This window comes from Protomyctophum parallelum (assembly GCF_964188405.1).
Source record: "Protomyctophum parallelum genome assembly, chromosome: 16".
Taxonomy (NCBI): Eukaryota; Metazoa; Chordata; class Actinopteri; order Myctophiformes; family Myctophidae; genus Protomyctophum; species Protomyctophum parallelum.
In genome coordinates this window covers 41,229,428-41,242,002 of record NC_139711.1, presented here as the reverse complement: position 1 = coordinate 41,242,002, position 12,575 = coordinate 41,229,428, and the positions used below count along the sequence as shown (strand labels likewise).

At 42.1% G+C, this 12,575-nt stretch overlaps 1 protein-coding gene across 3 annotated transcripts in view; it reads left to right on the top strand.

Annotated features, from left to right (window-relative positions):
• Window positions 1–1,832: 1,832 nt before the first annotated feature.
• Window positions 1,833–12,575, top strand: part of kdm3b (lysine (K)-specific demethylase 3B) — a 46,007-nt gene continuing 35,264 nt past the window's right edge. For all 3 annotated transcript variants that reach the window (XM_083786599.1, XM_083786600.1, XM_083786598.1), the window contains exon 1: window positions 1,833–2,366. In XM_083786599.1, the coding sequence (XP_083642725.1) occupies window positions 2,136–2,366 (231 nt within the window). In that variant the 5' untranslated portion in view covers window positions 1,833–2,135. The remainder of the gene's footprint in view (window positions 2,367–12,575) is intronic.

Here is a 12,575-nt window from a genome sequence, read left to right as displayed (position 1 = left end):
GCTAGTATCAGACCTGGATTGTATATCAAAAGTGTTTCCAGTGATCCATATATAGTGATCCATCATATAGTATTGGATTTGTGTGGCAGATTCTAAATGGTGCATTTATATAGCGCCTTTTATCCAAGGCGCTTTACATAGATTGTGTATTACGTTCACGCAAACATTCACACACGGTTGGCAGAGGAAACCATGCAAGGCACCAACCTGCACAGCGACACTAACTCTGGAGGAGCCCGGGATCAATATGGGAACCTCACAGTTCCCATCTGGCTCTTCTATCGGCTACTCTACCCCTTGAGCCACTGCTGTCTAATTTTTATCAGTCGACAGCAATTAACACTTCTTAATTACCGCGTAAAAACATTAACACTCTAAAATAAAGATATACACAGCCATAAACATCATGATGTGAAAAGAAATCTTCTGTCCAATATCTACAGAAATGGAAGACAAAATAGCTCATAGCTCAGAGGTAGAAGGCCATTAGGTTTATCATGGCATATTACTAATTTCACCTTATATTTACAATGTATTGCACAATTATATTGTAGTTAGTTAGTTGTAGGACATTGTGGTTGAGCATGGGTCTTGATAAGAGTGAAGGTTTCTGGTGGTCTTGCACCACCTAGTGGAAGCTCGCTCGCAAGCGTTCTCCAGACCTGCAATCAGAGCTGCCTGCCTGGATCACTCTGTCTCTATGGCCTGGATGGGTCATTTTGACCACCACGAGAATATGATGTAAAATTATAATTACCTTACAATAATAAGTGAGAAAAATCATCTATTTTACTAACATTTAATACTTTCAGAAGCGTGCATACGTGTACATAGAAAGCTTTAAAAAAGTGAGACCTTGACATCTGAAGGGCACTTATGACATTTCCACATTAATATGTTTGCCTGGGCATAGTTTGCAACGCAACATTGTCTGTGGATGTCTTTGCCGTCTGTAAGATCATCAGAGATATCCTAATGTACACGGTAGGCTACTTAATAAAAAATAAGTTAAATAAGTCCTTGGCAGTCATTGAGTTGTTGCTATCAATAGCAATTCAATTCAAAACTCTCATATGTTTCCACCTGTTTGTGGGATGTTTAGAGACCAGTAAGACACCCTGAGGGTGAGGTCGCGTGCACGCATCCGCCTAGATGACGGCAGACTGCTGGGCGAGCGCTGGCGCTTTGGCATGGGGGGTCAGATCAACATATGGAATGAATTCATATACGGAGCGTGTCTTGAGCGTACAGGGATGGATGAGGTCAGGTCAACATATGGAATGTCAGAACAGGTCAGCTCCATATATGGAGATCTAAGGGTGGCAGCTGTGGCAGTGTCCTGAGTGTACACAGAGTTTGATGAGGTCTGCCCATACATGGAGCGTCCGAGCGTGTCTTGAGCGTACAGGGTTTGATGAGGTCAGGTCAGCATGGAATGTCAGAACAGGTCAGCTCCATATATGGAGATCTAAGGGTGGCAGTGGGGGGCAGTGTCTTGAGTGTAGCCTACACAGGGTTTGATGAGGTCAGATCAACATATGGATTATGGAATTAATTTTGTACTGGCCATATATGGAGCGTGTCACGACTCACGAGACGTGCTGCGTGACAGACTGACTGACAGCTTTTCATAGTAAACCTACGGTTGCAATTGTTTTCACAACAGTCTGTTATAAAAAATATAATTCATAATCTGGTGATGTAAACCTGACTCTGAATAAATTCCTATGGACACTAGTAGTACGGCGGTACTGTCACTCGGGGGCGCTGTTTCCCCTTGCATAGCTCCTCTGCAGTGGTGTCTACGAGGAGTGCGTTTGATTGTTGCAGGGCTCAATGGCGGACAGAGCGGGATGGTAGCGCTGTTAGCACGGAGGAGCAGAGAGGAGGACAACAATAACACCTCTAAAACCCACCGAGCAATCCCCGGGGCGTGCACGAAAACCCCTCGCGTGCATTTAGACGGACGTTTTGCGGCGAGGCAGAGAGCCAGTAAGCCAGATAACGTGACTGACTTCTCGTGTTGCTCTTTCTCGCTTTTTTTTTTTTTTTTTACATGGTGGCTGCTACTACTACTACTACTACCACTCGAAGCTAACTAGGCTAACGGTGCTAGCCACAGGGTAGATAGAAACATGGGGGACTCCTCTCTGGAGCTCATAGGGAAGAGGCTTCTGTTGCTCCTCGACGACGCGGCGGCCAGCGGCGGTTCCACCGCGGCCGCCGAGCCCGGCAGCAGCACTCCGGCGGTCCGCAGCGCCGACGACTGGCTCCGCGGCACGGTGAGGGCGGTCAGTGTCATCGGCCTGGCCCGCCCGGAGGCTCCCGGAGGCGGAGAGACGACAACAACAGCCTCGGGTCTCACGGTCAGTGATGTGTTTACATTATTTGGGAGCAGCGATAATCCTTGCCAATGTACTCTGTGGTACATTTGTTTTGACTACACGACCTGCAGATTTTTTTTGATTTGCAAATATATAAATCTTTTTTTTTTTTTTACCATTATAAACTATGAACAAACGACTCAAATGAATGGAACTAGCCTCCAAAAGACTGCTTTGTAATTCTGATATACGCACTGGCCTGACTGGCTCATGTTTCCCTTCCCCACTCAGGCCAGATTATTTTGGTAACATCTCTCTCTCTCTCTGTCCATTTTAACGTCGACCGTTTCAGGTTAAAGTAAAGAGTGTTCTGGAGTGGACGACGAACGCGTGGCTCGGTTAAATAAGGACGTTATTTTGTATCGACTACTTGTTGTTTTCACGCCGTTTCTTTGTCCTCGTTTTCTTTCTCGTTTTTTTTTTTTAAGTCGATGAAGTCTTAATAAATGAGACGGAACAACTGCAGGCCGGGGATTTCATTCTGGCCCTGCTGCCCTGCTTTGTTAGCTCGTTATTACTAACAACGTCATTAACGTCGGATGGATGGATGGATGTGTAGTCTATAGTCGCAGTATCGCTGCAGTAATGTCACTATCACGGGGGCAAAAGATAAAAACATGGCTGCATTTGTGCTTAGTTTAACCGGATGAGTTATTGTCGAGGTAGTTTTGCTGGGTTGTTGCCGTAAACAAACCCGCTGGAGACAGACGGAGAAGGAAGGCTAGCGGTTAGCATTTAGGAGGTGATGGTTTGTTTAGTCCAAGGCCTTGTTGTTGCAAGTTCAACCGAGGGCTGCAAATGAATCAACTCGTTCTACTTATGAAGAAAGCATGCATGCATGTCGTCTGATAAGATGAAAAGATGACATTTGTTTTGACTACAACCTGCAGATTGTTTGATTTGCTGATTTTTATCATTATAAACTATGAACACACTCAAATGAATGGAACTAGTCTCCCAAAGACTGCTGTGTGTGTATGTAACTATGTATGTGTATATATATATAAGCATTTTAAACACAAAATAAGACGCACAACTTAATATAGCCTTGCTTGTGTAAATAAAATAACATTCTGCAGAATGAAAAGAGACAGAAATTGTTTATTTTGGTTTTCCACCATTTAAACCCATGTGAAATGCATTTCTTGGACCTGGCTTTGGACATTTGACTAGACATTTTTTTGGGGGGGGGGGGGGAACTTCCACTTAAACCACTTAAACAGGGATGGTCAAAAGACCAAAGACCATCCCTGTGCATCCATGCAAACACACTGTTGTACATTACCTGTCTAGTAATCAGAAATGCAGTGTGCTAATCACAATTGATTACTTCTGAATATTTGTCAAATGGGGGGGGGGGGGGGGGGGGGATGCTGAAGGTCATGGTGACCCAATTCCAGATCCCATTTCTTCAAAATGAATTCCTGGAGTGGAAGTTGTTCTTGTAGGTGTAAAGTTAAGTGGTTCTAGTCTTAGTCTTAGTGCTGCGCAATTAATCGAACAAAGATCATGGTCTAGATTCAGACACCTATGCGATCTCATTTCAACATTTGAGCAAGAATTGTGCATCACTAGTTGGCTGTCCAGTTAATTTTGAATGACTCTTGTGTTTTTGCTACAAGAGAGACTTTAAGAGAGCTTTAAGTCAAGCACTTAGATGTTGTCTGTTTAAAACCCATTTTGACCTGAGATTCTAAAAATGTCTTCTACATCCTGACAGTTTTCTGAAAAAGCTATGTTTCTATGACAGTCATTCTTCGATTTTTCAAAAATAGCAGAGTGGCGCGCTACGCCGCTATGAGCTTGTAGATCTGCTATTTTTCAATGGCTAAAGCATAACATAATGCTAACACCAAAAGGGGTTCCCCGCCCAAATGGGTTAAAGCCACAGTAGTTTGGCTCCAGGTGCCACATTTAGAATGTTCAGCAATTTAGTTAATGATGTTGATTTGTTGTTGCATGGATATTGCACTACCAATCCCCAATAGCCTTCAAGTTCACACATGGGGCAGTAGCCCAAGCTCAATGACTGGGCCTGTGGAGAAGAGGGAACAATGGAGCACATCATTGAAGTTTGTCCCCTTCCAAAGACTGTCACCCTCCATACAGTAGATCAGGAGGCAACTGCTTGGCTTAACCCATTCTGAACGGGCACCCATTTTGGTGTCAGCATCATGTCATGCTTTAGCTATTGAAAAATAGCAGATCTACAAGCTCATATCGCGCCACCGAGTGGCGCGATACGAGCTTGTAGGTCTGCTATTTTTGAAAAAAATCGAAGAACGACTGACATTTTTAGAATCTGATCTCAGGTCAGAATGGGTTAATCAGACCAGTGTGTGTCCAGTGGAAACCTCGTATGAATCTGATCTCAGGTCAGAATGGGTTAAGGACTTTGCATTCGCTAATTGCATACTGAGCAGCCTGTAATTTACTCTCTTGTCCTGGCACCAGTCAATAACCAAGCTGGTTATTATAACATAGAATCGGGTAACATTAAGCAGTTTAGGTGTACTTGTTTAATGTACCATTCAACATCATACATGAAATGCACTGAGAGGAATGCACTCCATACATTGGTCGGTGTCTCTCTTCAAAAATAGTGATAATAAAGTATTGGTCTCACGTGTTGAGAGAACATGACAGTTTAATACCAATAGGACCAAATGGGCTATTCAAGCATGGTATAATATATTATTTAAGCTTTTATATATCAATTATGCTAGTACTGAACAATAGCTCACCGTTTTGATAAAAAACAACAACACGAGGATGCTGGAACGCCACTATCTGATAGATTATGGAGGAGCATCTGTGGTCTAATGCAACGTTAAGGCTAATAATAATGATATATTTTTTTATATATAGTGATTAGTGAATAGTGAGTGTAGTACTCAAAGACCCTTTACCCTCTAACTTTATTAGAAAAATAAATGAATACATCAATTTGCCAAATGGTGGTCTCACTGGCCTATAATGGCTGTGGCTTCTAAGGAGATAACGTACACAACTAGGGTTCTTGCCAAGGAAAGTTTAGCCCATTCTGACCGGGCACCCATTTTGGTGTCAGCATCATGTTATGCTTTAGCTATTGAAAAATAGCAGATCTACAAGCTCATATCGCGCCACCGAGTGGCGCGATACGAGCTTGTAGGTCTGCTATTTTTGAAAAATCGAAGAGCGACTGACATTTCTAGAATCTGATCTCAGGTCAGAATGGGTTAATCAGACCAGTGTATGTCCAGTGGAAAACCTCGTATGAATCTGATCTCAGGTCAGAATGGGTTAATAGTAGATAAAACGCAACCAATGGGTATAGAGGGAATGCGTGTGAGTCGGTGTGACATCATCATACCATACGCCTACTGAGTGGCAAAAAACTACTTTCTGGCCTTGCCAGACCATGCATCAACAACATAAAAGTCCTATCTGATTAAACTCACTTGGCCACTTGCCACTCAATTTATGCATGTGCATACTGCATTACACCCTATTGCATGCTTGCATACAGATATTGCCAATTCGATTTAGCTCATTAGGGTCAGCGGTATGTCACCACAACAATCTAGCACTAGCAGCGACAAACAGGTTGCAGACACAAGGCATTTCCCATCTCTAATTAATGAGAAGCAGGATTTTTTTCTTAACTTAAGAAGCCTGTTAGGTTTTCAATTGTAGTGGGTCAGACTGGGTCCACGGGTGGCCATTTAAATGGGTCGCCTTTACTTAAACTTAGAGACTACTCAGAGTAGATTAGTTAAATTGGACTTAAAAAGATAATTGGCATTCAATGAGACTGCCCAAGTAATTAGTGGTACTTTTCCCTGGGAAGTTAAAATATTGGAAGACTTGATAGTATAAAAGGTCCTTACACTGGCAAATTAGCGATGCAATTTGTTGGAGCGAATAATTAGCTTAAAAAAAAAGAATTAACACAAAGTCAATGCAAGCTTCCACATGAGTGGCAAAAATGCAACTGTTTTCGCTCCTTATTTTTTTCGCTCTGGTGTCGAATTTTGCAGACTTTCGCTGGCGAATGGCGAATGCTACACTTATGACCAATCAAAATGCAGCCCAAACTGCGTTTTTGTCTATAAACTGAGACGTACCGCACAGCAGTTGTGAACTGAACAGAGCAGCAGCCGGCCCGGCCTGCCCCTGCAGCTCTGTGAGGTCGTGGGGGCACACTTTTACTTTTATTTTAATTCTTTATTTACCCTGGGTAAATATAGAATTAAAATGAGCACATGTGCTCATTTTCAGCAACGCCCTGCACATAGAAACAGACAGACACACACACACATTAAAACCTGGGAGCTGACCAGTACAGCCACAGTCTTATACTGTTGGCCACTAAGCAGCTCCAGGGGGAGCAGTTGGGGGTTCAGTGCCTTGCTCATGGGCACTTCAGCGGTGTTGGGTGAGTGATGACAATCACTTCCCCACCCAGATTTTTCCTGCCCGTCCGGGGAATCGAACCGGCAACCTTTCGGCAACAAGGGCGCTCCTCGGCCCAGGCCGTAGCGTAACGGTCTGGGCACCGGACTGGTGATCCAGTCGCGGTGTGCCGCGGGTTCGACTCCCGGACCCGACACGGCCTTTACCGCATGTCATCCCCCCATCTCTCCCGTTTCCTGTCAGCCTACTATCTGTCCCTTAAAAAATCAATAAAAGGCGTAAGCCGCAAAAAAATATCTTAAAAAAAAAAACAAGGGCGCTCCTCTAACCCTTAGGCCACACTGCACCCTACCATTGACATAAAGCAGGAGGAGGAGAGGAGTGGCGAATATAATCACATATACGGGTCGCATTTTGCCGGCCAAATTAGCATTTTCGGGGTTGTGTATTCGCATCGCATCACTAATTCGCCAATGTGTACGGACCTTAAATCACTAGCCTCTAAGCCTTGGAATTGTAATTTACTTTTGTCTGTATTTCATAACAACTTTAGTTGCTGTTGTGCAAGCAGGACTGAGAAGAATTCAAAGGCTTCCTTAAAAATCATACCAGGGTATAATGACTCACTATACCATAGTCTACTCTATATACCAAATATAGTTTCAATATCAATTATTTTTCATTTGCTGGATTTTAGCTGTTTTGACAGAGGGGCGGGCGCATTCGAACATCAAAATCTGTTTTTTTTGCAAAAGAAAAAGCGATTTCATTTTCTTTTCTTTTTCTTTTTCTTTTTTACTATAGTCCTACTAGACTCCAAGAAATGATATTTGACCACAAAAGATCACAGGATCTACTGAATGTGTCAAACTGACATATTGAGCCTATGACACAGTGTGGCTTTCCCCAGTAGGCCTCCTTCACATTCAGTAGATCCTGTGATCTTTTGTGGCCATATGTAATTTCTTCTGGTCTAGTAGGACTATATTAAATAATAATAAAATGAAATCGCCATAATATTTTGTTAATAAAGACTTATTTAGCCCCGTGTTCGATCGCTAAAACAAAAGAAACAGCAAATGAAAAAAAATGAACACTCATCTTTTACTTTCTCTAATAACAACTTAAAACTTGAACCTTGGTTGAAAAAAACTAAAGTTGTCCTTTAACTTTACTTAATTCAAAGATTAGTTAGTTAGGTAATTTAGTTACTGTAAATGTGATATTTCGAAACGTAAAATACAGCAGAGCCTCTTCAGCATTACCAGTGTGCTTTGGTGATACTGCTTATCTTGTCTTGCACCTGGGCTACGGATGTGCATACGCGGTACGCGCACTACCGTCCCTGTACTTCATGTAGTGCCAGAGAAAAGCTGAGATGGATCTTTCTGTAACAAAAACACATTGATTTAACCCATATTAGACCCGAGGCCGTTTTTTCCCCAAAAACAATCCTTTGTTCAAAGAATAAAACTAAAATCCTGGTTCCATATGCATGGCTATGTCTGAAAAACAAAAAGGGTCCCGCACACTGTCAGACACAGGCCAAAATGTTGCTCTTTATTGGGTCGATGTTTCGGTCGATTAGACCTTCATCAGGACAGATGTCCCCTCACAGATGGGTTAAAGGTATAACAACATATTCCCGGTCTTAAAGGGGTTAATATAAAGTAAATATAAAGTTTTATTCTCTCAGTCTTGGCACATTTTTCCTGCGGTATCGAATATGTGGTATATATTGTGAGTTTTTAATAAATACCTTGAAAATCGATATTCAATATTAAAATTTTCGATACATACAATTCTAAAGCATGGTAGCGTAGTATCGTCACAATAATACTGGCATAAGTGGCATTTCTAAGTTCTAACGTCAACACAAGTATTTCGTAGTAAAGGGCACCCCTCCCAGTTTAAGCACAACAACTATGCAAAAAGACAATCGGCCAACCATTCGAGTCTATGAAAACTGATAGTAGTGGGTCAGTGTCACAGTGCCTTGGGCGAGGGTAGTGTGCAACCTCTTAGCACAACCCGACCCATTCAAATGATGGCAAAGCATGCAGTTGGTAGATTATAGCTAAAACAAAGGAAACCAGATATCCTTGGAGACGGTGACAGCTCCTGATCACCTCTGTGTAGACCGGCAGCAGACTGACGACTTTGCAAAGGTGTTCAGCCCTTTTATGGCCCCTCCCACTAAGACAGACCAAATAACAGGGTGATATACAATGTCACTTAAAATAAACCGGCACCAGAAATGCATGTACCGGTACATTTAATTTAAAGTCATAGATCATTTGCTTTTCATTCATAAATCTTTGCTTTGAGCGTCCAGTGTCCCGTGTCCCTTGTTGACACAGTGAAATCCTTGTCCACAAGGAATTGTTTTGGGCCAAATCGATGGTTGCAGGTGTGTTTCCAAGCAAACATATTTAAAGACCTGAACCCCATTTTGATTGTTTTAGGCTCCACAGCAGAGCTCCGGTGAGCGATAGATGTTTGTTGATTCCTTTATGGTTTTCTTGAATAAATACAGTTTGTAGTTTTGTTGTTTCTGTTTGTCCATGCACAAGCCAACAAGTGTGCGCCCTTGATGAGCATGTACAGCACAAATCAGTTGGAAACTGGTTCCTTTTTGTGACAAGTTTGGTCATTTGGTCACAGTCTGAGTCAGTGAGAGGTCTTTAATGATTGACAGGCAGCTCCTACAGGGAAGTAGCCAAATGGATCACTCACTGTTGAGCCATGAAAATATCTCAATAGTGTGTTATTCAGTCAGTCAGATCCTTGTCCTCTGCTGAGTCAGATGAGATGTCCAGAATGTGTCTTGCCAGCACAGGGCACAGTTTTGTTCATAGTAAGAAAATATACCCTCATTTGTTGGACATACTAACATTCAGACGGGCATTATCCCATTCTGACCGGGCACCCATTTTGGTGTCAGCATCATGTTATGCTTTAGCTATTGAAAAATAGCAGATCTACAAGCTCATATCGCGCCACCGAGTGGCGCGATACGAGCTTGTAGGTCTGCTATTTTTGAAAAAAATCGAAGAACGACTGACATTTTTAGAATCTGATCTCAGGTCAGAATGGGTTCATCAGACCAGTGTGTGTCCGGTGGAAACCTCGTATGAATCTGATCTCAGGTCAGAATGGGTTATAGTCTGACAACGCGGTCCGTCACTCCCGAAATGTGTGGCCGGTTACTACTAACCCGTGGCCGGGTTAAAACTCACCCATGGCTGGTTAAAACGAAGCCATGGCTCCCGACATGCATGGCCGTTTAACCCATTCTGGGCGGGAAAAATAGCAGATCTACAAGCTCATAGCGCGCCACCGAGTGGCGCGCTACGAGCTTGTAGGTCTGCCATTTCTGAAAAATCGAAGAACCACTGACATAGAAACATAGCTTTTTCAGAAAACTGTCGGGATGTAGACGACATTTTTAGAATCTGATCTCAGGTCAAAATGGGTTCAAACTAACCCGTGGCAGGTTAAAACTAAGTTGTGGCTCCCAGCATGCCTGGCAGGTTACAACTAACCCGTGGCAGGTTACTTAAAACTAACCTGTGGCTTCCTAAGTTCGTGTTGGGTTAGGTTTTTTTCATGACTGTAGGACTGTAGTAAGTCAGACCAAACACATCCCAAACTTCATCCCCACCTAAAGCAAAGAAACAACACTTAATGCAACACAAATGTAGCTATGAGGTACGTTAGCATGTTGGGTAGACAAGATATGTTTATTTTTATACGGAGATTAACTTTGTGCAATAGTTGCAGCCAGATCTGTATTTTCCGAATCCACTGTAATTAATACTTTTACAAACAGGTTTGTTTGTAGTCAGTCATACCAGGATGTATTTGAAACAAAACTAACCTCTAAGTAAACATTGTTAAACCAGATGAGCTACATTTGAAACGGCTGATGAAATGGGTTGCATATTATCGTTGCTGTCGGAAGGAAATCTCCTAACTCCATTTTTGAGGTTTCAGAGATTTTTGCATAAATCAGTGCTATATTAAATACCCTTTACGTCTGTATGTTTTTTCGAAAATATTGAACCAATGGAAAGTAGTAAAAAAACGCTTTGGACAAAACCTCTTAACTCCATTGGACTCTTAAACTGTCTGCTAAAGCAACTAACTCCACTACCTCTCCCCCTCTCATGCAAGAAATTGACAAAATATAAAGTCACAACACCAACTTTGATGAGGCAGTATTGCTTTGTTTTCAAAATATAAGTTTTCTCAATTTCCTAAAGATTTTATATTTTTAATTTCCTGAAAAATGAACATTTTGGAGTTAAGTGGTTTCTTCCCAACAGCAGAGATAAGCAGTATACAGAAACGGCTTTAAAAAATAATAGGGTTTCCATTCTTATTAATAATGCCCTAAAAGTAATTGTTAAATTCATGTCCTCTGGTATTGTACATTGCAGTATGTTGATGTACTGAACAGTTCTCCGATTTCATAGAAGACAAATGACAAAATAATGAAAATATACTTTTCTTTAATGCTAATTTCCCCATACATTTTTATGGTAGTGCTGCTGAATGCTTGCTGATATGAACACAAACGGTGTAAGTGTAATTATAGTTTTCCTCCTATGCAAAATGGTGCAACTATGTTCCTTTGGTTATCTGACCAGAGCTAATCTGACCAGACCTAATTGCTCCTGATGTGCTGGTTGGTGCCTTGTATGGTTTTCGCCGCCATCGGTGTATGAATAGAGAATATAGAGTCTGGAACTAAACCCCCCCCCCCCCATTTGCCATTTCCGTTCATTAAAATATATTTACATTTTATTTTTGTATTGCCTTTTCTGCTAAGCAGCAAGCTATATATGCTTAGATGATTTCTATTTATATTTGGATAAATTTGCGCTACTGTAAAGACGAAACGGAAGTAGGGAGGAGGCTCCACTTCCGATTTTATATTTCACTCATGATAGAACTTCCGTTGTTCCAGACTGTATGATGGAAGCATTTGAAAATTACGAGAGGCAACAGTCTGGTAACGCCAGACACATTTTTAGGCTGGTCCGATGCATCTCGGGAGCAGGACTGGTATGGAGGAGAAGGAAGGCACTGGAGCAGACTCTGGGACAGTTCATTTATTTATTTATTTAACACGGTGCAGGTAAAATAAAATAAACGTTTTTGTCACAAACTCTGCTCATGTAAGCACACTGCACAGTATACCTTGACTCAAAGTAACGGCCAGGCAGGAATGGATGCAATAACCCATTCTGAGTGGGAAGGGAACCCCTTTTGGTGTTAACCCATTCTGACCTGAGATCAGATTCATACGAGGTTTCCGCCGGACACACACTGGTCTGATGAACCCATTCTGACCTGAGATCAGATTCTAAAAATGTCAGTCGCTCTTCGATTTTTCAAAAATAGCAGACCTACAAGCTCGTATCGCGCCACTCGGTGGCGCGATATGAGCTTGTAGATCTGCTATTTTTTAATAGCTAAAGCATAACATGATGCTGACACCAAAATGGGTGTCCGTTCAGAATGGGTTAAACATTGTTATAATTTAGCTATTTTTGAAAAATCGTGAAAACTAAAATAAATAGGTCGGGCCTAAATGGGTTAAGATGAAGTGAAAGCAAATATAGCTTACTTAGTAGTTAATGGGTAGAGCAGCCAGCCAATCGCGGCAACCAGCTGATCAGTGAGTCTATGCAAGTGATACAAAGTTGACAATTCCGAGAAACGTAGAAAAACTAAGTGTGGTTGCCCTGTGGTTGTCAGTCATGGGGGCAGGCAGCCATCGAGATG